Source organism: Panthera onca, chromosome B4 (assembly GCF_046562875.1).
Source record: "Panthera onca isolate mPanOnc1 chromosome B4, mPanOnc1 haplotype 2, whole genome shotgun sequence".
Taxonomy (NCBI): Eukaryota; Metazoa; Chordata; class Mammalia; order Carnivora; family Felidae; genus Panthera; species Panthera onca.
The window spans coordinates 79,135,747-79,163,645 of record NC_138345.1 but is presented as its reverse complement, the minus strand read 5'-3'; the positions used below and the strand labels follow the sequence as shown (position 1 = coordinate 79,163,645).

General features: G+C 49.6%; 1 protein-coding gene across 1 annotated transcript; it reads right to left on the bottom strand.

Moving 5' to 3' along the window:
• Nucleotides 1–423: 423 nt before the first annotated feature.
• On the bottom strand, nt 424–27,899 carry ESPL1 (extra spindle pole bodies like 1, separase). Its single transcript, XM_060657481.3, has 33 exons — nt 27,057–27,899; nt 25,475–25,585; nt 21,329–21,425; nt 20,682–20,774; nt 19,458–20,516; nt 19,062–19,166; nt 18,781–18,901; nt 15,681–15,817; nt 14,485–14,678; nt 13,932–14,171; nt 13,563–13,707; nt 13,307–13,445; nt 12,971–13,110; nt 11,141–11,275; nt 9,966–10,085; nt 9,339–9,510; nt 8,817–8,945; nt 8,531–8,687; nt 7,906–8,015; nt 5,841–6,829; nt 5,103–5,445; nt 4,741–4,902; nt 4,101–4,314; nt 3,816–4,006; nt 3,150–3,277; nt 2,891–3,013; nt 2,269–2,424; nt 1,988–2,158; nt 1,757–1,861; nt 1,474–1,589; nt 1,231–1,314; nt 910–1,074; nt 424–788 (listed from the first exon to the last, which is right to left on the bottom strand). The coding sequence occupies exons 4-33, from the start codon at nt 20,760–20,762 to the stop codon at nt 587–589; spliced, it is 6,333 nt and encodes a 2,110-aa protein (XP_060513464.3). The 5' UTR covers nt 20,763–20,774; nt 21,329–21,425; nt 25,475–25,585; nt 27,057–27,899; the 3' UTR covers nt 424–586.

Below are 27,899 nucleotides of genomic sequence, written 5' to 3'. Positions count from 1 at the left end.
TCCACTTAGAGCATTTTCGGGGGAGGTGGGGGGTGGGAGGAGAGAGAAAGAGGGAGGGGAGGGGGAAGGAGAGAGAGAGAGACAGAGAGACTGACTCACAAGCAGATTCCATGCTCAGTGTGGAGCCTGACTTGGGGCTCCACCCATGACCCTGGGATCATGACCTGAGCCAAAATCAAAGGTCAGATGCTCAACCAACTGAGCCACTCAGGCACCCCCAACTTAAGAGCATTTTGATACCCTTCAGCTTTGTCTGCTGAGGCCAAGCCAAGCCCACCTTTGTCCTGTGGTTTTTCCTTTCTTCCTAACACTCTCAGACTTGGACTCCTGCAAGCTATTCTCACCTCTTTACAGTACCGCATAGTGGGAGGGAGCAATAATTTGTCTTCAAATGTTCTCAGATGAACCACACAAAACACAGGGTTTAAATGTTACATCTTTATTATATTAAGGTTAAATCAAAAGGAAATATTTCATATAAAACACTAGAAAAGTCATTTAAAATATTTATCCTAAGGGTTAAATCTAAGAACAGGAGGTAGAACAGTCACATGGCTTCTATCTGTGATAGGACAGCTCCAAGAGATCACCGCAGGGAGACAGGCAAGCCATATGCCACAGGTGCAGCCCCAATAAGATACTTGAGTCGGGGAGCCTGGCGCGCCTGGTTGACATAGTAGAGAAGAGGGGCTCCTGGGCCTGCTCCAAGCCAACCCTGCAGCAGAGCCTCCGTGTAGCGGTCAATGTCACGGTCAGTCACATCCCAGAGGTTACCCAGAAACAGGGGACTGGGGAAAAAAAAGAACTACAAAGTGAGGGCTCTAAAACAAAATACATGAGGAAGGATTTAGTGTTCAGACCTGGGAAAGAACCTGGGGTGGGGACCTAGGTTAGGCCCTCGAGACTCACCAGCCAGCCATGATATACTTGAGCACGATGCCAGCCCCCTCCAGGTTTCCATGCACAGCCAGGGCTGCGCTGCTGCAGCCAAACAGCAGGGCCACTGCCCGGCAGCCGAGCCGCAGGACGGCCTGTCCATCCAGGAAGCGGGCACCCGCCCCGTGCCCTGCATAGCTAAGGCAAAAGGATGTGAGATGAATCTGACCCAGCAGTAGCCGGCCTCTGCTGTGTCTCCAGGGGCGTCCTGAGTCAGCCAGTGGCTTGAAAGCCACAAAACAAACTATGGTGATACCCACCCCACCTCCCCACTTCCCTGCCCTGAGCACTCACATATATAAGTCATGCTCTGTCAAGGCTGCTTGCACTTGTTCTGGGCTCGGCACCTCCCCAACCACCCCTTTCCAGCCAGCTTCACTGCAGGGAAAAGGTAGGAGTAAGAACTGGGGTCAGCTGGTAAAGAGGGCAGAGGGAATACTAGGCAGAAGGTGGGCTGCAAGCTTTGATTCAGGGGAAAAGGACATGTTGCCCCTCTCTACCCTCCCCCACCCCCTTTCGTACTCTTCTCCCCCTGACCTGCTAAAATTGGCTCGAAATTGCTCCTCTGTGCTTGACAGGTTATTGTGAGGGTTCAGGACGTAGAAGGTATTGCGTGGATCCACCCCTTGGCTTAGCACTGCCGAGGCCCCCGACTGAGGAGAAGACACTGGTGATCAGGATCCTGGTCTGGCCAGAGAGCCCAAGCTTCAACAAACTCCAAACCCCTTTCCACGACTGAACCATCCCATCCCTAAGACCCTCTCCTGTCTTCCCAGATCTCCCTCAATTACTAATCATTCCCCCACTCCCTGAAACCCACCTCTCTGATGATGGAATAGCTGAGCAAGAAGTGGAAGGAGGGCAGCCGAGTGACAGGCAGTGCCCGGAGACTGGGGATGCTCTCCCATGGCAGCTTTTGCAGGTCCTGGACAAAAAGCACGCAGGGATTACCATCCCCAGCCAGGCATCCACAAGCATCAGAAGGGGGCAGAGGGGTGACCTGGTGCCCACTGCCCACCAGATACGGTCCCTCCAGCCCCTAGCTCCTTACCTTGTCTAGCACTAAGACAAGATGCCTATTGCTTGGTACTGTCTGACCCTGAAGACGTCGTACTGCCTCACTCAGAAGCTCTTGGGCTCGTTCTGGCCGGGCTGGGCACAGCCCATAGGCCAAGGTCTCAATGTCCTGAGGGGTGAGGGTACTGGCACTACTGAGCATGGTCTGCAGGGGAACAGTGGTCAGTGAGGGCCATTGCTCCCATCTCTACTCACAATGGCAGTGGGGTAAGAATTAAGTCCAGCTTCTTCCCCCTCCCAGATTTCTCAACTCACTTTCAGCAGAGCTGCATCAGGATATTCCCAGCCACATTCCTGCAGCAACTTTTGTAGGCGGGAGGCCTCCTGGGCAGGGCCAGGGTCCTCACTGGATGGCAGCAACAGTCCCCTCCAGCAGCCCAATACATGCTTCTCTAGGGAAATGATGAGAGCCTGAATGAGGAAGAATAGAATGTTCGGTCAGAGAGGAGCTGAGGAAATGGGTTTTCCAACGTATATATTTGTTTTACACATCTTCCCGCCAGTTAAAAAGGCAAGAAGCTAGAGACTTCATTTGCTGAGACTCTGGGGGAGTACAGATAAGATGATTTATCACATATCACTATGTCTTGACAAATACAAACAGGTGGGCAATGAAAGCTAAACCTGGGAAGCTGATACTTGGGCTTAAATCTTTTTTCTTGTATGTATCCTCAAACATTCTGTTGGCATCACCCCTTTAAGTTTTTAGCTCTTTTTTGAAGTCGTTCTCAAGTAACATCATTTTTTATTTAGGCTATGCTTCCAGAAAGGACTTGAGGTAACTCGGCACTAGCCGGGACTCCTGAGAGAGAGGACAGTGACACACAGGGTCACTCCCAGGGTAGGCCTGACCCCACCCCACCTTGGGAGCACACACCTCCATCCTATGGTCCAGTTCTAGCCGTCCTGTCCACCATTCTCGCTTGTCAGTACAGCTGCTGTTCTCTTTCTGTTCCTTCTGGATGGTGTCAAACTCTTTCAGGGCCGAACTCAGAGGAAGCTTTGGGAGATGGGACTGTGAGCTTTCTGCTTGTCCACGTGATCACCACCTCTCCATCCCCCCAGCCGCGGGATATGAGCAGCTTGACCAGAAGCCTACCCCAGCCCAACTTTGCTTGCTGGCCCAGGAAACCTACCTTGCTCTGGGCGGTGGGGATCTGCACAGTGACTGGGGGATTGTCTTTTTCCAGCCGGGTCAGCAAGAGGGTGTTGCCCACGGTTCCAGGCTGAAGCGTGGCCAGAGCTAACACACACACAGTCACCCCTGACACACAGAGCATACCCAGAATCATTTCAGCTCTTACAAGGAACTCCCTTCCCCATCTTCTGCACTCAATCCTACCCATCACTCAAGACAATTCTAAAAAATCTTCTCTGCTCACTGGAGTTCAAGCTGCTCTCCCGGAACAGCCCCCTGTGGAGAGAGACCACATCTTGTACTTCGATGTGTCCCTCACAGAAACTAACAAAAGTTCCTGGACAGAGGGAGGCACTCAAATCATCTGTTAATGTGTTTTGTGTTAGTGCAGGGAGACTCTGGACATCTGAACCTACCCCTGAAAAAAGACACTGAATCTGCTAGTAACGCAGAGTGGAGGTTAAAAAAAAAAGCACAAGACTTCCAAATTTAGGGTATTTCTCTTTGGTGAGAGTAACAAAATGACAATCAGTGAAAAGGGAGGATATGTTCTTCCATAGGGTCATAAATCTACGTTAACTAATGCCTTAAACTCCTTCCCCTAACTCCTTAGTAAGAAGATACAAAAAAGGACAGGAGAGCCAGCTGAAGTCTGCTGCCATACCGCTGGGGATCAGAGCCAGGCGCTCCTGGAAACTCTCCTTCTCAGGCTCAGGGAATTGACCAGATCCTGAAGCCCTGAAGGAAAAGAGGTGCTGGATGCGGGCCAGGGGGACATCTCCAGGCCTGTCCTGCAGGCTCAGCCTCTGCACCTGGTCTGCCATTTCGAGTGATCCCCGGTGCTTCTGGGCCTTGCTGCAGATAACATAAGTAGGGGTGAGTTCTCCCTCCTTCAAAATCTAGACCTTCCTTCCAGTCTGTCCCCTGCATGGGCCTTGGGGAAACTCACCTGAGCTGCCTGTGGAGGTGGGTGAGCAGCTGGTGGCGACAGGTGATGGACACAGACTCAGTGACAAGGCAGGCTGTGGCATAGGGATCCCGGTGGCCCAAGCACAAAGCCAGGAGGCGGCAGAGGTAAGCATAAAGTCCACTAGGAGGGCAATGACTAACCCCACGGAAAGCAATGGTCAGTAAGTCACAGATGGAATCCAGAGTAGAGAGACCTAGAGGAAGGTGAAGATACTTGCTATAGATGAGTCCCATACTGTTTAGCTGATGGAACTTTCCATAAAAGTCCCAACTTTTCATAAAACTTTTATGGAAAGTTCCAAGTTTCCAAGGTTCTATCTCATCTCCCACTTGGATAAAAAAAGCTACCATTAATGCAGGGCAATGTGCCAGGTGGGATGCTATGCAACTTACCTCAACTCACCCCATCCCCCCTAACCCCATTTTATAGGTAAGTAAATAAAGGCTCAGAGAGGCTGAGTAACTTGCACACATCTAGTGAAGAGAGTGATGGGATTCAAACCCAGGTTCAAAGGCGACCAGATCTAGATGAGGATCCGAAGACAGAACCATGGGCAGGCCACAAGGTCATCAGATCAAGCAACCTCTCCTAGTGACCAGACCTCAGTGGTTAGCCTCACCAATGGCTACAGGGGCAGAGGAGAGTCGGAGCCGAGGACCAAGACCCTTGTCTCTCTCCTTGTCTGGGCATGGGACCGGCAGCTCCTCTTTACTGGAATCACGTCTCAACACTTCACATTCTCCTATGGCTGTATCAGGTCCTGGAGCTGGTGCCTTCCCACCTAGGGAGAGAACGTGACTTTCTGTAGTTTCTTCCTCCTGTCGTCTCCTTTGTTCTTTCTAGGATCCAGTCCCGGAGCCAGGAACAAAGTTGTATTTCTGTACTGTCTTTGGCATCAGTTATTTCTTGTGCTTTGGTCCCAGGGCAACCCCAACCCCCAAAGATGTATGCACCTTCTACCTCCCACCGTTACCATCTTACCTGAGGCTGAGTCTTCCCCGTCAGAGCCCCTGAGGATCTCAAAGCTCATTTCCATCTGGTTTTCAGTCATTTCCTCCTCAGGGATGGTCCTCATGATCTCAGAGCCCAGCTCCTCACAGTGTCCTGATGTCACCTTCTTGGCCCTCCGGCTCCTACCACCCAGGCCTGGGAGCCCAGGGGCACTACTTGAGGCTGCCACTGCAACTGTCTTCAGGCTCGGGTTCTTCCTGGCCTGGCCCCGGCCCCGGCCCCGGGAAGCAGTGCCCCGTCTCTTGGGCCCCTCTGCAGGCTGTGCCTCAATTGAGACAGGGTCTTCCAAATCACTGTCATCACTGAAGTTTACCTGGGATGGGTGGGAAAGGGAGAAGGGCCAAGGGGCCTTCAGTGATAAGACATCTGCCAGTAGGTGGTGCTGCAGAGGCACACTCTCAGAGGCCTTTGGGGGAAGATTTAAAAATTAACCTCTCCAATTGAGGCAGCTCAATCAAGGGCCAGGACTCTTGGGTGTGGAAGGAGGGAGAGAAGGGAGGAACAAAAGGACAAAGGATGAAAAGGAAGAGGAACCACAGAGTAAAGGAAAGCACCTTCTGTTTGAAACAAAGATAGAATTGTCTTTCTGTGCAGGTTAACAGTAGAGCTGAAGGCCCCACCAGGCCCTGGGAAAGGCACCTATTCTGCAGAATTCTCCAGAACCACCCCACCTGACACCAACACCACCCAGCCGCAGTCCCACCTCACCTTGAGGCGCGTCTGGACCCTCTGTTGTACTCTAGGGGCCTTGGGAACCTCAGGCTTGCTCTTTGTAGGGAGGACTTCCTCAAACACAGTAAAAGGGACTCGAGTGCCTGCTGGCCTGACCTGGCCTGGAGGCTTCGGTGTACAGGGCAGTCCTCCACCTTCCAGACTTTTCAGAGAGGTATTATGGAGGGGCTGGGTAGATGAGGCTGCCCGCTGACGCCCCCTTCCAGAAAGTTTTTGGCTTCGCGGCTTAGAGGGCTCTGAGCCTGGGGAGGGTTTTACTGATGGTGGCTGCCAGCCCCAGGAGCTTGCAAAAAGTTGGGTAGTGCAGCAGTTGAGGCCGGCCAGCTTTGCAAGGGCCCGAATCAAGAGCAGGCTGGCTCGCCAGGGCTCCAGGTGGGGTACTCGTGCTGCCACAAACTTCAGCCCCGACTCCAGGACCTTCCCCAGACTCTTGTGTGATGGCCGGCTCAGCCCCTCCAGTGCCAGCTGTGTGTAGGCCTGAGCCAAGATCTCATCCAAGAGGCTCGGGACAGGGGAGGGAAGTGCTTTGTGATTCAGGGTAGTTTGTAGAGCTTGGGTGAGGCGCTCAGTGGCTGCAGGGCAACCCTTTAGCACGACCTGCAGCAGATCCAGACCCTGGGCCTGATGGCCCAAAGCCAGCCTCACCCCCGCTGTGACCAATGCCCAGCGCAGACAGACTGCCGAGAGCACGGGGCTGGCACAGAGCAAGCAGTCACACGTGGGCAGGTGGGTCAGGAAGCCGGGGCTGGGCTGGGGCTTCGCTTTCAGGACAGGGGAGGAGTTAGTAGAAGGTGCCACAGGACCTGGCTCCTTGGCCACAGTGGCTACCAGCTCCAGGGCAGGGCCTCTTAGGAAGGGCTCCTCTTCAGGGAGCTCTGGAGGACGATGGACCCGGGTCTGCTGCTTGCCCTTCTGCAGGTGGACTTTCTTCACGGAGTCCAGGTGCTGGGCTAGCCCGCCAAACTCTGGGGAGAGTGGAGCCAGAATTACAAAACTGGGAGAAGTGATACCAAGTGCTTCCTGAGCTACCCCAGGGCCCAACTCCTTAATATAGGTGTTATTTACTTACTGCTTGTACGGATTACTGTCTGATCGGACTAAATATTAATATGGCTTATTTTTGTTTTCAGTAAAATCCCTAATGTTTCTTCCCATCCCATAATAGATAAACCCAACCCGCAAAACCCCCATACCTGCACCTGAGACGGCTGCATAGCTCAGGAAAGCAGGTGGGCACCAGGAGGCCCACGTCTTTATCCTGGCTCTGGGCCCCAACTAGGCCCATGATCCTGGTCCAAAACACTGAATTTCTCAACTTCCTCATTTTACAAGTGAGAAAAAAAATCCACGTGTCCACCTGACTTTCCAGGGTTTTGTGTGGGTCAAAGGAAATACGAGAGGGAAAAGTGGTTGATAAGAAAAAATGTACCATAAATACACTATTTTATTATTAATTTAAGCCCTCCTGAGGACACGACATTTGTGCTGTCCAATAGAGTGGCCACTAAGCCATAATGTGGCTATTGAGCACATGAAATGTGGCAAGTGACTGAGGAATGAATTGTAAATTTTATTTAGATTTAAATAGCCAAAATGTATTAGGCAGTGCTGAAAAATAGAGCCACATTGGGTTAGTCAGATGGGCAAGCCATCTGAAGGAGGGACACCAGTGGTCTGATTGAAGCAGAAGAGTTAGAAGTCCCTGATTTAGGGGCGCCTGGGTGGCTCAGTCGGTTAAGCGTTCGACTTCGGCTCAGGTCATGATCTCGCGATCTGTGAGTTCGAGCCCTGCATTGGGCTCTGTGCTGACAGCTCAGAGCCTGGAACCTGCTTTAGATTCTGTGTCTCCCTCTCTGTCTGCCCCTCCCCTGCTCGCACTCTGTCTCTGTCTGTCTCTCTCTCTCTAAAACATTAAAAAAAATTAAAAAAAAAAAAGGTCCCTGATTTAGAAGGAACCCATACTTTCACATACAAAGATGTGTCGTAGTGTTTGTGTGCCACTCCCGCCACTGCCCGTGGGTGTGGGGGCATGGCTGCTCACCTGTGCAAGACTCCAGTAAGAACAGAACCTGCTGCAGGTCCGACTCACAGAGGTCAATGTCAGTGCGTGCCAGCTCCAGCTCCGCCTTCAGCACCAGGAACAGGGCACACCTTGTTGGGAGAGGAGATGACAAGCAACTCGTGCAAGTCTTTGTGTTCCTGAGTCCATCTTCCTGTCCCTTTCACTGGCAGCACTGGGGCAGGCTCCTAGCCTCTGGAGGACCTCTACTCTCTCGAGCTGACTTCAAGTCTACCCTGGGAAAACTCTCTACACTTCTCCCTCATCCCCAGTCATCTTTGTGCATGAGGACAGGATTTCCCAAACCACATTCCCACCCAAAGAAAAAAGATCCTGTGGGCAAAGGGACTTAGGGAAACATGGTACACCAGCTCTCCCTTTTGGAGAGTTACAATGTGGATCGGTGTACTGAAGGATGTGAGAAGTCCTACAGGAAATAAAAATGTCTAAGCTTGGTTAAGTCGGCATTTCCTACTTACTGAGCCATGGGATACGTTCTCCCAACCCCTCCAAACATAACACGTAAATCTGTGGAAGAGTTTGGGACCCCAGAGTCCAGGATGTGGGCACTCAGGTTCTGGAATGGCCTCCTCTGGCCTGTACTCACTGGTGTGGTAGCTGCAGTTTCGTCGTAAGTTTCAGGGCATCCAAGCAAAAGGCCTTGGCTTCGCTCACACAACCCAGATGGCCCAGGCGGGAGACCAGCTTCTCTGAGCAGCTCATCACCTCTGTCAGAACCTGCCATTTTTGTACCAGATTTTCACCTGGTACAAAGGAGAGAGACGAGACCACCGTCACTCAGTCACAGCCTGGATCCTCTGGAGGCAAAGCTGGCAGCCCCACCATCTGGCCTGTTCATTCCCACTGGGCCTCGCTCTCTTCCTCAGACTCACCATAGTCCAGAAATGGGGTCTCCACAGCCGCCTTCTGAATCGAGAGCACGTCACTGCCCAGGAGCAGGAGGATAATGCTTCGGAGGAGCTTATGGGAGTCGACGAGTGCAATCTCAGGCGTCTGCCAGCCTGTGCAGGGAGTGGCGGGGGGACAAGAAGGGAGATGATGCCGCCAGAACTGCCACCACCTTCACCTACTAAGATAGCAAATGCAAAACGTGCTGCCGCTGTTCTTCTGTGCCTAAGGCAGACAGAGCGAATCAATCACAGAACTCTTTCCCTCAGACCACGTGGGGCCTCAGAACCCTTGTTAGTATAGCATTCCAGCCAGGTACTAAGCAATCAATCAGGCGGCAGACAAACAGAGACTCATATGCTATCCCAGGCCTACTCTGTGCAGCCTCTCAGTGGGCTAGTCCACACAGTTGGGACAGCAGAGGGGACAAGGGCTTGAGAAGAGCTGAGAGTGGACGATCCACACCATTTGACCACAAAGGGCCATCATCCACCCTATTCTTTCACCTTGGGCACAGAGCTGCTCCCGCAGGGAGGCTGAGAGGCTGTCTGATGAGAGGCTGAGGTATGATGCCACCACCTGCAAGGCCTGGACACGCAGCAAGTACCAGGCCTTGGATGATCTCTGGAGGGCAGGGTCCCGAAGCACAGACAGCAACAGAGAGGCACCCTCAGCCACCTGGGAGACAGGGAGGGCCAGAGAAGAGTGGTGAGTGAGGTCAGAGCAGCGATTCAGAGCTTAGGATGCCCCTAAAGATCATCTGGCCCAGCCCCTGCTTTTGAGAATGATAAAAGCTGTGGAGAAAACGGCAGCCTGAGAGGGCACAAGACGCAGACAAGTCACACAGTTAGGCTGTGAGAAAACTCAGGTTTTCTGCATCTCACTTGATTTCCAATTTGGGCTCCATTGCCTTCCTGGGATCAATGTCATCTCAGTCTCTAGTCACAGGACAGTGTGACTGAGGCAACTGGGAAAGAATAGAAAGGACAAGGCTGGGAAACAGCACTGCTTCTCACGGTCGGGAATACTCTTCCTAGCTCCAGGGAAATCTCAGAAGCCTGAAAAATATCCCGAAAATCCTAAAAATCCTTTCAATACCTGGGAACTTCAGGGGTTAAGAAAGTGAGAAATACCTTCTGGTGAACACAGTAGAGTTGACTTCGAAGTAGGTTACAGGTCAGCGAAAGGAGCAGGTACGTGTCAGTATTGTGATCCAGAAGCTTCAGGCTTGAGTCTGCCTCTTCCAGGTATAGCTAAGAAAACAATCATGGGATTCCTGAACATGCTGGTGAGGAAAGGCAGCCAGACTTTTCAAATTAAAGTGGATTAAAACACTTGCAAGTAAAATGCAGAACACCTCCAACTAAGTATTCAATTATTTCATATATTATAATCTACAACATGAGAGTTATTCAATCACTTGCTAAAATGTTCATTTAATATCTTTCAGTTAACCGCTATGTTAGAAAGACAGCTGAATAAGGAATAAGCAAGACTTTCCATCCAATAGCTTGCAATGCAGTGGGGGTGCAGACACACCTGTGTAATCGTGACACAATGCCATTAGTGGTATGGGGACCCAGGGAAAGTAGGTGATTCTGCCCTTGAAGAAGAAGATGTATAAAATACTTCATGAGGGAGAGGACAATTGAGCTAGGCCTTGAAAAGAAAGTAGAAAAAAGGTGGGTGGAGGAGGTGTATTTAGGGTGGAGGGGCTAACAGAACCAAAGGGAGGGAGGCACATACAAGGCTCTAAAGTAACTGGCGTGGATGGACAGAAGTTCCATGGTGGGGAGTGGCAAGAAAAAGCATGAGCCAGGATATAGAAGGTGTGCAATACCAAGTAAAGTGTTTAGACAGTATCATCCTACAGGTAATGAAGAAACCAATGAAATCCTTTAAGCAGGAAAAAAGATGAGATCAGATCTGTGCCTTAAAAGATCATGTTAGAAGACAAAAGGGGCCTCCCTGCTGGAGGCAGGGAGACCAGCTAGGTGGTGTTGGAGCAGTCCTAAGTGAGTGGAGAAAGGGCGACTAGGGCAAATGGTGGGGAAATACAGGATTAGTGGTGTATTTCTGGTGCAGGATCTATAAGACTTAGGAAACAATGGTTTTGCAGTGAGAAGGAAAGACGCTTCCTCTTCCCACAGCTGCCTCCCAACCACTCCACACTTTACGACCCTCCAGCAGGATGTGGCAGTAGAAGGCAGGGAAGATGCCCCTTCAGTATCTTGTCTTCTCAGAGAAAAGATGGGTCACTAAAGCCAGGTCCCCCTGCAGCTCCGGGCTTGGCTGGCTGGGCACTCACCTGGGCGTAGCTGGGACAGCCGAGCATCAGGAGCAGCTGGCTGGCGTGGCAGGAGGAGCCGGCTGCCTTCGCGTGGTCCTCCAGTCTCTGGGAGACGATCCGTACGAGCAGGAGGACCTCCAGAGCCTGCAGGGGCTGGTCAGCCAGGAGCAGGAAGTTTACCCAGCTCCTGCTCGAACCTCCCTTTCTACCCTCTGCTCCTCAGCCCTTTGAGACCTTGGTCTGACTTCAGAGCCTGGATGAGGTGTGGCTACAGACAAGGCCACCACCTGCCATCCTCAAGAAGCCTGAGATAAGAGCAGAGAGGGAGCCTACCACCATCCAGCCTCCCGCGTGAAAGCTTAGGTACCAGTCAGCATCGACAGCTGGGAGTTACCGAAAGCTTACTATGGGCCAGGCACTGTGCTGAGAGGTTTACATCAGGGCAGGGGGATGGGCGAGACAGGCAAGAGGATCAAGAGGTACAAACTTCCAGTTATAAAATAAGTAAGTCGCGGGGCTGAAAAAGTACAGCACAGAGGGTACAGTCAATAACATTGTGATAATAATGTATGGTGACTTCCCTCACCATGGTGAGCACTGAGTAACGCACGCTATTGCCAAATCACTATGTTGCACGCCTAAAACTAATATAATATTGTGTGTCAACCATACTTCAATTCCTTTTAATGTTTACTTACTTTTGAGAGAGAGAAAGCCTGAGCAGGAGAGGGACAGAAAGAGAGAGGAGACAGAGGATCTGAAGCGGGCCCTGTGCTGACAGCAACGAGCCTGATGCGGGGCTCAAAGCCCTGAACTGTGAGATCATGACCTGAGCGGAAGTTGGGACGCTCAACCGACTGAGCCACCCAGTTGGTTCAAGCCCCACATGGGGTTCTGCGCTGATAGCACGGGGCCCGCTTGGGATTCTGTCTCCCTGTCTCTCTGCCCCTACCCTGCTTGCTCTCTCTCTCTCTCTCTCTCTCAAAATAAATAAAAATACACTTAAAAAAAAAAAGAATTCGTAGATCTAAAAAAAAAAAAAAAATTGAAGGAACACCTGGCTGGTTCAGTGAGGGGGGCATACAAAGTTGTGAGTTTGAGCCCCACATTGTGTGTAGAGATTACTGAAAAATAAAATTTGAAGTGAAACTTCAAAAGTCATAATAAAAATATCAAATTGTCAAAAAGAGGGTGTTCATGTGCATCAGCTCTTTTAATCTTTCATAGTGACTCTAACCCCAATTTTACAGATGACTATAGACTAAGAGGCTTAAGACTCATGCAAGTTAAGTTGCTTGCCCAAATTCACATCACAGGTACGGGGGAGAGCCAAGACTCAGACCTAGCGCTGAGGCAGCTTCCCTCAATTCTCATGCTAGAAATATGGCCTAATGGCCACAGCAACAAAGATCTTTTTTATGTACCATGTTCTTTTTCGGAGGTTCCTAATGTGGGGTCCAGGGAAGAGCTTCAGTGAGTCTGTGAAATGTCCTGATGTTGCATGTAAAAATGTAAAATTAAACCTATAGGCATCTATGTATGTTTCAGAATATACACAGCTCAAATTACCTAAGAATTAATAATAACTATATCTGACATTTGAATATGCCACTTAAGGACACCATGAGGTAGTGCTATTACTGTCCTCATTTTAGACACAAGGAAACCTGGGCTTAGGAAGTTACGTCACTTGCCAAGGTGAGTTAAAATAAAGGACGAAGCTTGTATTTCAACTTAGGAAGCCTGGTGATAGAGGCCACAACAGGCTACATGGCTTTTAGCAGATACACCGGCCAAAGAAGAGGAAAGAGTGGGCTTCTGGTGTGTGTTAACGTCCTGCCCCATTACCTTTGCCGCCAGCTGATAGAGGGCTGCTAGGGTCTGCAGTGAGGCTGCTGTCTGCTGGAGACACCGTACAGCGGGGGCTTGTGCCTTTGTAAGCACCTCCTTCCAAAGGGCCAGTGCTTGGTCCAGGCATTTGGACTGAGCTAGAAGTCAGAAGAAAGGGACCGGCCATTCTCTCAGTGTGGGCCATCTGGGGACAATGCAGCCTTCTTCGTAACGCCCTCTGCCCTCTGTGCCCACCTCCCACCCTACTTCCTTTCCCCTACCTGGGGTCCCCATTCTGCTCTTAGGAAGACACAGAGGAGACCCCATCTAGCACACTACATTCACAACCCTCACCAGCATCTGCAGCCAGGTTGAAGGCAATGTTACTGTATAGGAAACGATCTTCTTGGAGTTTATCTTCATAGTTCAGGTCATTGACTTCAAATTCCTCCAGGTTATTAGGGGCCTGGGCTCTCCGATCCCGCTCGATACCCTAGATGGGTGGGGGGGGGGGGGGGGGATCAGGATAAAAAACAGGGCTGGCACCAGCTTACTGTGGGCCTGGGGGAAATAATCCAGTTCTGCTGAGCCCCACAGAAGCCACACTTACTTCCTGCATTTTGGTCTCCAGGGTACAAATGTAGAACCATAGGAGGGCCTGTGCTTTATCATCCAGAAGCCGATCCTTGGCCTGGGTCTCAGGCCTCACAGACTCCAGAAGCTGTAGGGCTTCCTGGATAGCATCCAGGGCAGAGCTGAAGGGAGAGGATGGACTTAAGCTGGGCCCATGACGAGTACCTGCCATAGTGCCCTGGGAAGGACCTTCTGCAGGATAGCCGGCCCCACCCTTTGAATGAGGGCCCATGGCCACAAACTGAAGTGGGTGCTCAGGGACTTGGGAGAGGGAAACGGCCTCTGAAAAGGGTAAGACGACCTAGGGTGAGAAGCAAGAGTGGCCTCCCCAGCTATTCTTCCTCACCAGTTGGTCTGCTGGGCAAAGTCATGGTAGCAGAGCACCTGAGCCAGTTCCACCAGGTGGGTGGCTCGAGCCCAGGCCCCAGCCGGTGTCTCCTCAGGGCTCAGCTCCAGCAGGTCACAGATGACGTTGAACCGTTCCTGCCCTGTGTCCGCTCGCACAGCCTTATAGGCCTGCAGCTCCTCCCTCAGCAGGAAGAGCAGGGTCTCTGGGTCCCAGCCACTCAGGCTGTCTCGCAGAGTCCTAAGAGAAGGCAGGCCCAACGCCATGTCAGGGAGTCCGTGAAGCATGGAGCTTCTGCCCCGTGCCAAGGAGTCCCAGCCTTGGCTTGCTGAGAGGTCACTGACTTCCCCGTCGTTAAAGCAAGGGCATTGCCTGTCCCCACTGCTCCCCTATACCTAGCACAGTGACTGTCATATAGTAGGCATTTGATAAATAACAACGAACAGAGGAATCAGTGCCTTTTTTCAGACAGAAGGATACATGAGACCACCAGTACCAAAAGCTAGCCCTAGCCAGGGAGCAAACATGGTTGTCTCCCTCCCCGCCAACTCACCTCAGCTGTAGCTCCTTGTCTCCTGCTCTGGCTGCATCCATCTTGATCCGAACCCAGAAGGTGACAGGCTCAGCCATGTGTTGGGGGCCACAGGGCTGCAGGGCTGTCAGCCACAAAGTCACCATCTCACAACCCTGGGCCTGTTTACCCAGTTTCTTCAAACTCTCTCCATGCAGCCGGAAGCACCTGTGCAACTGACCATAGAAAGCAGAGACCAAACTGCAGAGAGGAACCACCGAGTCCGTAATAGTGGGGGAGTACATGCCACACAGGTACATACACCACCAGGTGGTCCGCCAGCCCCCAAGCCTGCCCCAAGGCAGAAGACACCAAAGCACTAAACACCCCAGGGGTTCTCAATCTGAGGCTTCAATCCACCCCACCCACATATTTATGTCCACAGCCCTAGAAACCCGTTTCTCCTCCTGTAACCCCTCTCTCACAAGTCGGCGTCTTCTCAGTCCGAAATGCCAGGCCATCCTTGACCTTCCCTCCGCACCCCACCCCCCCACCCCATCACAGCCAGTCACTTAACAAATTAATCCTGGGCTTCTTGCACCCATTCCCTTCTTCCCATCCCGCAAGACGCTACTTCAGTTCAGATACCCACCCTTTCTGGCCCAGGCTACAAGAGCAGTGGGGGTGCCCACTGTTGTCCTGGTATCTTGTTCATTCACCATAGTGATGCCAGAGAAACCCAAAATGCCAAGATGATGTCATGCCTTCCTTTGAGAGGCTCATCTGCCTCACTCAAGATGAAAACCAAAGCCCTCTACAACCCGTCTCACCTGCCACTCCAGCCAACCCATCATTTCATGGGTCTCCTTGCGATGGTTCTCACTCTGGTTACTTAAAGGGCCTCCTCGGGGAACTTTTAAAATAACCAGATACGTGGGCTCTAGCACCAGGGATTCTGATGCAATCAGCTTGGGCCAGGCATCAGAATGAATTTTTTTAAGTACATTCATGGGATTCTAACGTGCAACCAGGTTGAGAACCACCAGCTTGAACGTGGCTAAATATAAAAAGTGAGACCATAAAAAAAAAAAAAAAAAAAATAGTAATAGTACAAGTGAGGTGTGGAAGACACCGTCCCAGGTACGTGGCTCTTAACACGCTACTGCAGGGCAGGGTCCTGGCCAGGCCCTTTCATGCTACTCAGGCCTCCAACATAACCTCCCTTCCTGCCCTCGTACCTTCTCAGGAGGCACCTCAGGATAGGTGTCCGGCTTCACCAATCCCAGGTGCTGACAGAGGGGCTCAGAGATGGCACAGGCCTCGGCATACAACTTGTGACTATAGAAGCTGTAGGCCAAGTTACTGGTGTAAGAGGCTGCAAGTGAGAGAGAGAATAGTTGATAGCGGAAATAGTTCCCACTGCCGCTCTCCTGTTGGAGAGGCAGTAGAGAGAAGCTCAACCTGTGGCCGGCTCAGTAGCTTCCAGATCAGACAGGAAGCCTTACTGCTAGGGAATGAGATAGGGGCAGCTCTCCCCTACCTGCTCCAACTCAGCCCATGACGTCCATTCCTACAAGGCACACCCACACCAGCGGCTCCTTTGCACTTGTTTTACAAGCGCAAGCTGAGTCTTCACTCCTACACAGGGCCCATTTCCTCACATGCCAATTTTTGCCTTCATCTTCCTCCGAAGGGCAGCATTTTGGGGTTAACGCTCTGGCCTATCCCTTATCTCCTCCTTCTCTCATTCCACGAAAGCCACACTAGGAGCCTCCTTGCTGTTTCTTGAACACGCCAGGATAGTTCCTGCCTTAGGGCCTTGGCCTTGACTGTTTCTTCTGCCAAGGATGTCCTTTCGCAGGTGTCTACATGGCCAACTTCATCACATCCTCCAAGTTTTGCTCATGTCACCCTCCCAAGCAGGCCTATCCTGACTCTATTTTAAGTGGTAACTTGCCCCCTCACCCACCCTGAACTCCTACTTCCCTTTCTTATCCTGCTCTATATTCCTTCTCCCCCACCCCCACATTTCTTATCACTTTCTAACATATTGATAATTCAATTATTCTGTTGCTTATTATCATTCTCCCCTAACCAGACTGTGGCTCCGTGAGGGCAGGGATCTTTGTTTCGTTTACTGATATACCCAAGTCCTCACAATAGTGCTTGGCACATGGTAGGTGCTCAATAGATATTTGTTGAATGAACAAAATTTGCCCTAAACTCTAGTTTATGCAGCTTTTTGGCTATCCACACAGATGGCTGGAAAAAATTAAGTCAGGCTTCAATATTCCGGGAAGAATTTTCAAACTAGTAATTTTTGTGACTGCTGATGATATTTTCATCTCAATGGGTAGGTTCAACTACTGAATATATAAATATGAAAAGTTCTGGGGCACCTGGGTGGCTCAGTTGGTTGGGCATCTGACTTCGGCTCAGGTCATGATCTTGCAGTCTGTGAGTTCAAGCCCCATGTCGGGCTCTGCGCTGACAGCTCAGAGCCTGGAGCCTGCTTCAGATTCTGTCTCTCTCTCTCTCTCTCCCCCATCCCCTGCTCTCACTGTGTGTGTGTGTGTCTCAAAAATAAAAGAAAAACATAAAAAAAAGAAAAAGAAAAAAAAAGTTCTCCAAAACTTTTCAGTGACTGAACTCATTGGGTTTGTATAATTTAATGGGGCCATCCTTTTTATAAACTGAAGGGAAAACGTATTATAAAATACAAAAATAGACAAAACTAAAGTATGCCGTTAGGATAATGGTTGCTTTGAGGAGGGGGGTTACTAGGAGGGGGGCAGAAGGAGGGGTTTCCCCAAGGTCTAAATCATGCTCTTACTTGACCTAGACGTTGGTTAAAAAGTATGTTCACTTTGTACTTTGTACTTTTCTGTATGCACGTTTCAACTGAAAGGGTGTGGAGAAGTATATATGCAAATTTATTTATACATAGTACATCTCCAGAATGATACGTAAGAAATTGATCGTATTAGTTGTCTCAGTAGAGGGGAACTTTGTGACCAGGATTAGGGAGAGAGAGACTTTAGACTACATGCCTTTATGCGCAATTTGATTGTTGAAGCATTTTTACCTGGTTTCTAAAAAAAAATTTTAAGTTATAAATATTCTTTAAAACTTGGGGTGCCTGGGTGTCTCAGTGGGTTAAGTGTCTGACTTCAGCTTAGGTCATGATCTCATGGTTCGTGGGTTCGAGCCCCATGTCGGGCTCTGTGCTGACAGCTCAGAGCCTGGAGCCTGCTTCGGATTCTGTGTGTCTCCCTCTTTCTCTGACTCTCTCTCTCAAAAGTAAAAATAAGCATTAAAAGTAAACATTAAAAAAAATAAAACTTATAGAAAGGTCATAGGGGCGCCTGGGTGGCTCAGTTGGTTAAGCATCCGACTTTGGCTCAGGTCATGATCTCGTGGTTTGTGAGTTCAAGTCCCACATTGGTCTCTGTGCTGACAGCTCAGAGCCTGGAGCCTGCTTCGGATTCTGTGTCTCCCTCTCTCTCTGCCCCTCCCCTGCTTGCATTCTGTCTCTCTCTCAAAAATAAATAATAAAAAAAATAAAAAAAAAAAAAGGTCATAAAGTTGCATATCAGGTACAAACATTTTCATGAAAGAAACACCAAATCATGTTTCAAAGTCAATGACAAAAAACTTGTGTCTGCTATCATAAGTTAGCCTTATCACTTCTCTACTACTATAAATGTTTTTTTTTTTAATTTTTTAACGTTTTATTTATTTTTGAGACAGAGAGAGACAGAGCACGAACGGGGGAGGGTCAGAGAGAGGGAGACACAGAATCTGAAACAGGCTCCAGGCTCTGAGCTGTCAGCACAGAGCCTGACGCGGGGCTCGAACTCACGGACCGTGAGATCATGACCTGAGCCGAAGTCGGCCGCTTAACCAACTGAGCCACCCAGGCGCCCCTATAAATGTTTAAAAAAATGTTTTTTAATGTTTTATTTATTTTTGTGAGAGACAGAGAGACAGAGTACAAGCGGCGGGGGCGGGGGGCAGCAGGCAGAGAGAGAGGGAGACAGAATCCATGAAGCAGACTCCAGGTTCTGAGCTGTCAGCACAGAGCCCAACATGGGGCTCGAACCCATGAACACGAGATCATGACCTGAGCCAAAGTTGGACGCTTAACCAACTGAGCACCCAGGCACCCCTGTAAATGTTTATAAGTACAAGTGATGAGGGTCACTTAAGAACATTTTTTTCACTGCCTCCTTAAACCATAAGGAGCCCCCAAGGTGGTCAGAACCATCCAGCAAGTGCTATTTGTCTGCCTAGTGAGTGATGACCTTCCCCCCTGCATCTGGGCCCCAGGGCACTAACCAGTCATGCCCAGGTAGTCAGTCAGCTCTTGGCCTGACAGGCTCTGTAAGGCCTCCAGCATCCAGACCACAGTAGATTTGCAACTTTCCACCAGCTGGGCCAGGTCAGCCAAATCAGCTACCTAAAGGGACAAGAAGGTCTTGAGAGTGAGAAGAGACATAATAGGTCCAAGGTGACATCTACCCCACCCCAAACCCAAAGCAACTCCAAAGCTCTACCAGGGCAGTCCAGCAACCCCAGACCCCAGGACCTGTCCAGGTCTTTTGATTCCCAGACTGTACCTGACAGCTTTGTGCAAAGTCATAAACCACCACAGTGTAGAGGTGAAGTCCCTGAAAGTGCATCTGAACCAGAGACTGCTGCTGCTTGGAGGAATCCCCACAGACCTGAGGAAGGAAGGGGAAGGTTGGGTTGAGAGGCAGAGATACAGGATGAGCTCCAAACTGAAGACTGGCCCAGAGTCCTGGAGAGCTGACTCAGCCCAGGGAGTAGGAAGAAGGGCATTAGGAGGGGCCATGGCCCTCCCAGAGTAGACTAGGCTGCTGGTGGCTGCACTAGGCATAATCCAGAGAGCAGCTGACTAAGGAGGGAGCCAGGGCTTCCAGATCTTACCAAAGACCTTAGCCTGATAGTCTGCAGAACCACATTCCCACCCTACCTCTAGGTTCTTAACTCACACCATCCTGCAGCTGCCGGATGAGAGAGCAGTACCCGCCAAGAAAAGCAAAGAGGCCCAGAACATCATCCAGTCCATAGCGTCTCTTGATGCCTCGCTCCAGTCCTGAGACGAAGAACTGGCAGCTGTCACATAATGCCCGCAATGGGGGTGATGGTGCCTCCACACTGCTGTTCAGGACAGCTGATGCCTTGATCAGAAGCTCGGCCAGTGCCTGGGATCCTCCCTCCCCAGCCTGTAGCAGTTCAACTCCAAGTTGGCATAACTGGAGGCTGGGGGCCAGACTGGTGTTCCTTAGGTAATCATGGGTCTTCTCCACTACTCTCGTGGCCTTGGCATGGTGGTCACTCCAGCAGAGGCGACGGCAACGTTCCAGGGTGAGTTCCAAGAGACAGAGGGCCCTCTGGGGAGAAAGAGGACCAGGAGAACCCCCTCCCTCACCCACCAAAACTTTGATCACATGCCTGGAGAGCAGGTCATCTAGGAAATCAGCATCGGCTTCATTCAGACTGTGCCCAGTGGCATCAAATAGCTGATGGGCAGCTACCACTCGACAGGCTGTTGGAGAAGCAAAGTGGGGAACCTCACAAGGGGTGCTTTTATCCTCCAAGAGTACAAGAAAGCTCAAGGCCTTCAGCCGAGTTGATAATGCAGCTCGCCGCTCCTCCAGGGTTTCTGCTGCCTTCCAAAGCAGAGAAAAGCTGCCTCGCACCACAGCATCATAGTCCTGGGGAGCAGTTTGGCGAGAGCAATGCACCAAACAGGCATGAAGGGGTTTTGCGAATCGGAGTGTGGCCTCTGGGATTCCCTGTGTGGCAATGTTCCGCAAAAAGATGAAGAGAATTCGTTCCAGGTACAGGGGTGGGCGCTGGGGGGTAGACATCAAGTAGCCATTGTAAGCCAACTCCGCCAGTTCCAGCAGGCTCTCCAGGTGCCTAGGGCAAGCCAGCTTGGCAGTCAGCTGCTGGTTGCAAGCCCTCAAGATGGCATCACAAGCTTGTCTCCTCTCGGCATCAGATCGGCAGCTGGATGAACCAGCTGGAAGCTTGGACAGGAACTCCTAAGAGGAGAGGAAAATGTGATTGGGACCACCAAAGTAGGGAAAGATAACTAGAAAGGGGGCTTCTCAGGAGAGGATCCCATATTAGCCTATCTCTTCATATAAGACAAAAACCCCCAGCTCATCTTGGAAAGCCAGGTGTACCAGAGCCAGACACAATCCTACCTTCAAGTCAGGCAGCAACTCTTCAGCTTCCTTCATGCTGCTTAGCAAGTTCCCAAAGTTGATTCCTTTGAAGCTCCTCATGGCGTTGGAGGGCTAGGGAAAAGGAGAAGGATTAGAGTAGGCGGAGAAGATTCATAATGGAGGGCAGGAGAAGGGCTTGAAGGCTGCAGAAGTGAGGGGCGGTGTGTGTGGGGGGGGGGGGGTGTTTGCAAAGAATCCCATGAGAAATCCTATCGGGAGGGGCGCCTGGCTGGCTCAGTCAGTGGAGCTGTGGGATTCTTGATCTCCGGGTCGTCACTTCCAGTTCCACTTTGTAGAGATTACGAGATTACAAGAAAAGGGAAGGGAAGGGAAGGTAAAGGGAAGGTAAAGGGAAGGGAAGGGAAGGAGAAAGAAAGACAGAAAGAAAGAAACCCTATTCGGGAAAAACGCCCATGTCAGGACAGCAGGCTCCCGTTATAAACGGACGCTTCTGCTTCTCCTTCCTCTCGGGGGATCCGGAGCCTCACTACCCATTCCACCACCCCAACGCTCCATACCGGGAGGCCTCCACTGAGTTCGGAGCTCACCAGGACATCCGGAGGTCTCCCAACCTTCCTTCGCAGAGCCGCCCCTCCCCTCAAGTCAGCGCCGGGACCCCACCTCACCTTGGCACGTACACACGTTCACGAGTTCCTCTGGGCTTTATCGCCCCAGAGGTCGCCTCCCCACCAGGTCCAGGACTTACTCGCCAGAAGAAGAGCTCTGCAAAAACCCAAGACTCAACCTTCGTTTTCCGCGCCAACCCCCCCTTTCAAATATCTCCAGCGACCAATGAGCGAGAGCTTTGTAACGCCGGCGTGCCGCGCGGCACAGTGGGAGTTGTAGTCTACCCGCCGCGCCGCACCATCACGTGATACCAGCGGTGGGGTCGAGCTGCTGTAGGCGTTAAGGCCTCTTGGGGGCGCGGGTTTCCCCATTTACGGCAAGGCGGAGATCCTTAGCTACCCGTTGCTTAGTCGCTATCGGGAGAGCCAGGCCTCTGCCTCCTCCCCTTTATCTTCAGCGCTCAGAGTTTAAATTTCAAGAGAAGAGAAATAGGGTAGACAACAAAAAGAACTTACTTGGAAACTCACGCGGTTTGGGTTACTGGGAAAATAGGGCGTAGCCTTTCCTGGAGTTCTTTAAAAATGTAATTTTCTGAGGGCACTGACAGGAGTACCATGACTTCCAGCCCTCCCTCTCTCTCTCTTTCTTTCTCTCTCTCTCTCTCCCTCCCTCGGCCTTCCAACCTTGCTCTTTTTTTTTTTAAACGTTTTATTTATTTTTGAGACAGAGAGAGACAGAGCATGAACGGGGGAGGGGCAGAGAGAGAGGGAGACACAGAATCGGAAGCAGGCTCCAGACTCTGAGCCATCAGCCCAGAGCCGGACCGCGAGATCGTGACCTGAGCTGAAGTCGGATGCTTAACCCGACTGAGCCACCCAGGCGCCCCCAACCTTGCTCTTTACATAAACGGCATCAACTGGATTGTATGAGGAAGACAGAGGATCTAATGCTCCTTGATGGGGTGTAGAGGGTAGAGGGGAGGGTTAAGGGAAGAACCAGGAAAACTCACTTCACTGGGATATTTCACAGTCATTAATGGCTTACGTTTGCTAAGTACTAACTACATCCCCAAACGTGCAGATTCAATTGGTTCTGTTTCTCTTTCCTTCCTCCACCAAAGAATTCAGTTCAAAATTCTGGTCTTCCAGTTAGCTTTTCCCTGATGAATTCTATTGGATAACTCATCCTTATCTATCTCCTTTCTCTTTCTTCTTCTTTTTCTTTCTTAATTTCTTTTTTTCTTTCTTTCTTTCTTTCTTTCTTTCTTTCTTTCTTTCTTTCTTTCTTTCTTTCTTTCTTTTTCTAGGTGTTATTTATGTAAGTAATCTCTACACCCAGTGCAGGGTTCAAACTCAGGACACTGAGATCAAGAGTGGCATCTTCTTCTGACTGAGCCAGCGAGGTGCCCTTATCATCATCGTCTTTCTTCATCATCATCCACCTCTTTTAGGAGCTGAGATTCTAGCAGAGACTATTTTTAAAAACAAAGACAAGAACGAGAACATCTCCAAAGAATCTCAGTGTTGGAATGATAATATTAATGTAGGTGCTAAGTATATGTTGTAGACATTACATACATATCTCTTGTAGGGTAGAGGACCCAACAGAGGTGTTTGTAAATGATCAGTGAACGTATCAACTCTCATACTGCTCATTTCCTCTTGCTTACATCTTAGCAATCACTACTCATTTATTTACATGTTGTGTAGCAAGTGTTGTAGAACTATTTTCCTGTGTTTTGTTACATTTACTTGATTCTAAACTCAAGGGGAGAGAATTTGTCCTTTTTATTCTTCTATATCTATCTATCTATCTATCTATCTATATATATCTATATATATATATCTATAATTATATATATCTATAATTATCTATCTATCTATCTATATCTATATCTATATCTTTTTTAAAGTTTATTTTGAGAGAGAGAGCACGAGAGAGGGGCATAGAGAGAGGGAGAGAGAATCCCAGGCAGGCTCCATGCACTGTCAGCGCAAAGCCCAGTGTGGGGCTCAAACTCACAAACCATGAGATCATTACCTGAGCCAAAGTTGGATGCTTAACCCACTGAGCCATCCAGGCCGCCTCCTCTTCTTTTTAAAAAAATTTTTTTGGGGGGGGCGCCGGGGTGGCTCAGTCGGTTAAGCGTCTGACTTTACCTCAGGTCATGATCTCACACTCCGTGAGTTCAAGCCCCACGTCTGGGCTCTGTGCTGACAGCTCAGAGCCTGGAGCCTGCTTCAGATTCTGTGTCTCCCTCTCTCTCTGCCCCTACCCTGCTCATGTTCTGTCTCTCTCTGTCTCAAAAATAAATAAAAACATTCAAAAAATTTTTTTCAAAAAAATTTTTTTTTGAGAGAGAGAGAGAGAGAGAGCAAGCTCACACCCCTGCACAAGCCAGGGAGGAGCAGAGGGAGAAAGAGAATCTGAAGCAGGCTCCACATTCAACTCAGAGCCCAATGCAAAAGCTCAATCCTATGACCTTGGGATCATGACCTAAGCCAAAATCAGGAGTCAGATGCTCAACTGGTGTCAGAAGGCACCCTTCTTTTTTTTTTAATGTTTATTTTTAGAGAGAGAGAGCGTGGCACTTGTGAGCAGGGGAGGGGCAAAGAAAGAGAGAGAGAGAAAATCCCAAGCAGGCTCCACACTGTCAGCACAGAGCTTGACTCGGGGCTCAATCTCACGAACCATGAGATAATGACCTGAGCCGAAATCAAGAGTTGGGTGCTTAACTGACTATGCCACACAGGCACCCCTTTTTATTCCTCATCTACTTCTTACAAGAAATAGGAAGTTCCTGAAGTATTAAGAGATTGATAAATTCTGACCATTTATGAACCTTAGTCACAAATTTCAATCCCTCATTTGAATGCCCAGCTTCTAAAGAGAAAGCACAGGATAGTGGAAAGCACTTTGAGTCTAGACAGAGAAATTGGATTCTAGTCCCAGTTCATTGTATTATTAATCTGTGAAACGGGGATAGAAGCATCAAGCCTCACTACTTCCCAGGGGTTCTGCCAGCCTCAAATAGAATAGCCTTGAAATGATTTCCAAAGGCCCTAACAATGTTACATAGACATTTTATATGTATTGCCATATAAAGATGTCAGAGATATATGGATGACTGTTATAGTCTTCCTGAGGATTTCAATGGTTTTAAAGAGTGAAAAACGAGATTACTGTTAGGTAAAAAAAGGTTGCAGAACAGCATGATTCAACACGTTGATTCAATTTTTATTAAAAGACAAAACAAAAACCAACTGGGGCACCTGACTGGTTCAATCGGTAGAACATGGGACTCTTGATCTCAAGGTCATGAGTTTAAGCCCCATGTTGGGCATAGAGTTTACTTTAAAAAAACCAAACAGCATTCGAATCTTGGTTTCGGTTCAGGTTGTGATCTCACGGTTTATGAGTTTGAGCCCCATATGGGGCTCAGCACTGACAGTGCAGAGCCTGCTTGGGATTCTCTCTCTCTCTCTCTGCTCCTCCCCGACTCTCTCTCTCAAAATAAACAAATAAACTTTGAAAAACAAATGGGGCCCTACCCATTTATAAAAAAAATAAAAAATGACAAACCCCAACTAATATTAAATCTGTGGATTAGACTCCAAACAGCAGTATGAAGAGTGGGATTTAGGGAGCCTCTCCCTCTCTCTCCATATATATGTATATATACAAATACATACATATATATGTATATATACATATACATATATGTATATATATAAATACATACATATATATGTATATATACATATACATATATGTATATATATAAATACATACATATATATGTATATATACATATACATATATGTATATATACAAATACATATACATATATATGTATTTGCATTTGATGATCTTACAATGAGCTCATTTAATTTATTGTAAAAACACACACACACACACACCTTAAAGCAAACATGAAGTATTTTTACATTAGATCTAATCCCAAGCATGACAAATTTTTGTTTGATAATTCTCTTCTGTGGTTCTGTGAGGAAGTGGTGGCAAAAAATAATAAAAGGGACGGAGAGAACCACAGGGTTGGGGTTAGGGGAACAGTGATGGGGAGTGGAACCTAGACGTAGCCAAAGGGCCATGGCCATTAGCTGGGAAAAGCTCCCCCTCTCCCTGAGCAGGGACTGAATTTCCAGGAAGAGATAGTCCTCCAGGTCTCAGAACTCAGTGCTGACCTCATGTTCCAATTCTCCTGCCTTCTTGTCCACTGGCTCCTGGTTCCTTGGGATGTTTCTGCTCTCCTCAGGATCACTTCAAAGTTCCAAATCAAATAATCATGTGTCCAGCTGGAGGGGAAGTCAGAAAATCAGGAGCCTCTTAGTGAAAGATAGTGGTGTGTATCGAGTCTGACACCAAGCTGACCTTCCCACTTGAGGAAGAGGAAATGAGTTCAAGTGGAACACACTGACACCCTACTCAGCTGCTCACATACCCCAGAGCAGAAGGCCTCTCAATTGCTTGATGCTTCCATCTGGGCCGGGACCAAGGATAAACACTTCTGGGAATCACCCAGCCACTGGGATGCGTTGGAAAGTTCTATACCCCCGTTACAGCCCTATCCATTCATTCTCACACCCAAATCTGGTTCAGCTCAGCTGGATTGGAAGAGTTTTAAAATAAAACATAAAAGCAAACACCACTGTAGTGCTTACACTGTGGGCCAAGTGCCGTTCCAAGCCCTTATATACAATAATGTTTTTAATCCTCAAAGGAGCCCTATGGGGGTAGGAATGACTCTATCATCCCTATTTTATAGATGAGAAAACTAAGGCACACATTTGAACCCAGGCAGTCAGGCTCTGGCACCATCCTCTTAACCAGTTCCCTACGCTGCCCCTCAGCAGAGCATCAAAAGCAGTGTTTTGCAGGCAGTGCGCACCTGGTGAATCCATCCCTCCTTTGACTTAGATGGGCAGATACCAAAAAGTGGACCGGATGGCCAAGGCTAAACACTCCCGGTCGCTTGCCCGTCTCCCAAGACAGGGCTTGGGATGAGGGAGCCAGGCTAGAGGGGGAAAGGCAGGGGACACAGGCAGTCCATGGCATAGAGGAGGCACTGGGCAGGCAGCAAGAAGCAGTTTGGCTTTGGTTTTGCCATTCACGTGCTACGTGCTCTTCAAGTGGACTTCCCTCGTGCGTAAAAAAAGTTTTTTACCAGCACCTTTGGAGAAAGCTCAACGGGGACAAAGCTAGGAACCTCATTAGTCGGTCTCCTCTTCCTCCCTATTTCCTGATCACTTAGGAATGTGAGACCTCCTCGTGCTTCCATCAGTAAAAAAAATTACTGCTATCCAAAACAACCAATCATTGACTAGGCTCTGGTTTCTAGTCTCGTAGACTTCCCAAATGGGCAGCTCTTAAAAAGCCAGGTTGGGCTAGCCTGTTTCCTCTCCAGATACATACTAAGCACAGCCACGGGCAAAGCACCCACTGGTGTGTATATATGGAGGACGCGAAGGCAAGTAAGCCACAACTTGTGCTTGTCCTCAAGGAGACCATACTACGGTGGAGAGGGACGGAAAGTCTACAAATACCTATAAAATATATGTAGGCCCAGCTCAACAGGGCAGAAAGAGGAAGTGGAGTTTTGCAAGAGATTCTGTCTTTGCTTCAAGACAGGGGACGGAAAAGATATCTGTTTTTCTGTACCTAACCTCTGTTCCCTGCAGTCTGGGTGAGGGAACTTGTTTTTTCTTCTTCTTCTTTACCGAATAGGGACCTGAGACCACCACCCATTCCTCCCCCGCTCAGCCTCACCCTGCAGAAGCCCATCTATGCCGAATTCCTACAGCACCAGCTGATGTTATCTCTCCGCACAGGTCGGAACTTGCAGGTCTTGGTCCATCTTGCATCTTCCTGTCTGGAAAGCAGTCTGGGACCCAGGGACATTTTGTCAATCCCTTTCCAAAACGGGTGGGTCCCCCATGCCCGGCTCAAGCACATTCCAGGACATAACCTTGAGCCTACCCTCCCTTCATCCCCACCTTTTTAAAAGCTGGCTCTGCTTCCTCTGAGAAGCCTGGGTTTTGGTGGGAGGAGGAAAGGCAGATACCATCAGGTGAGGCAGGGAGGGGCCCACCAAACTGGTGTTCCCACTGGTACTGTTTCCTGCCCTGATGGCTTCCTCACCCTCACTCAGGCTGGGTGGGGAAGAGTCAGGTACAGACAAGATGTCCTAGTCCCTCAGCCATTCACTGTTCTCTCCCCTTGGCATGCCCTTCACTTAGGTTGCATGCAAGGATACAGGACAGAGGACCTGGTGAGCCCCGGTGGTGCTGGACAAATGGTGCATTCTGCCAGGTAGCGTACACGGGCTGAGCTCCAAGTTGTTTCTGCAGGAAGGTCCCAGATTGTCCCAAGGGGGTGGTCATAGAAGCAACTCAAACCTCTGGAATCTTTGTTCAGTGATGTGGGCACTCACCCCACATCCTCCAGACATGGTCTCACCCTGGATGTGGAGCAAGGGTCTTGCTGGGCAACTAGAAAGGGTACCTGTCTCCAGGGCAACACGATCTAGATCTAGAGGCCTCAAGCATTTCCCACCCATTTCTGCTACGAGGCAATGCTACGGCTCTCAGTTTAAACTGGAGACAGTCTTAG